A 290-nucleotide genomic window follows, 5' to 3' on the forward strand; every position below is an offset into this window, starting at 1 on the left:
CGTCACTCTTCTCCTCCCTACCTTTCCACCTCCCTTTCTCTCGTTCCCTCCACCCCCAGTTTCACAACAGACATCCACCTCACGCGATTCCACATCCTAACCCTCTGTTTCCACTTTTTCCACAGAGGCTGAGGGTGGATCGGCAACTTGCAAGAGGGGATTCATCCACATACTCATCTGCAACTCTGAAGAAGAAAAGACTCACACACAAAATAAAATACTCATCATGAGTGAACTTGGATGACCTATGATGGCTGTAGTTAATGAGCTCGTTGTGTGATTGAGATTAG

The 290-nt window shown here is 46.9% G+C and overlaps 1 protein-coding gene across 1 annotated transcript in view; it reads left to right on the forward strand.

Annotated features, from left to right (window-relative positions):
• LOC119581722 (spondin-1-like) overlaps positions 1 to 290 on the forward strand; it is a gene marked incomplete at its 5' end in the record, with an annotated part of 49715 nt that overhangs the window by 48946 nt on the left and 479 nt on the right. Inside the window, 1 exon segment of the mRNA XM_037929847.1 lies at positions 126 to 290. Coding sequence (XP_037785775.1) covers positions 126 to 132 — 7 coding nt within the window.

This window comes from Penaeus monodon, chromosome 15, assembly GCF_015228065.2.
Source record: "Penaeus monodon isolate SGIC_2016 chromosome 15, NSTDA_Pmon_1, whole genome shotgun sequence".
Lineage (NCBI taxonomy): Eukaryota > Metazoa > Arthropoda > Malacostraca > Decapoda > Penaeidae > Penaeus > Penaeus monodon.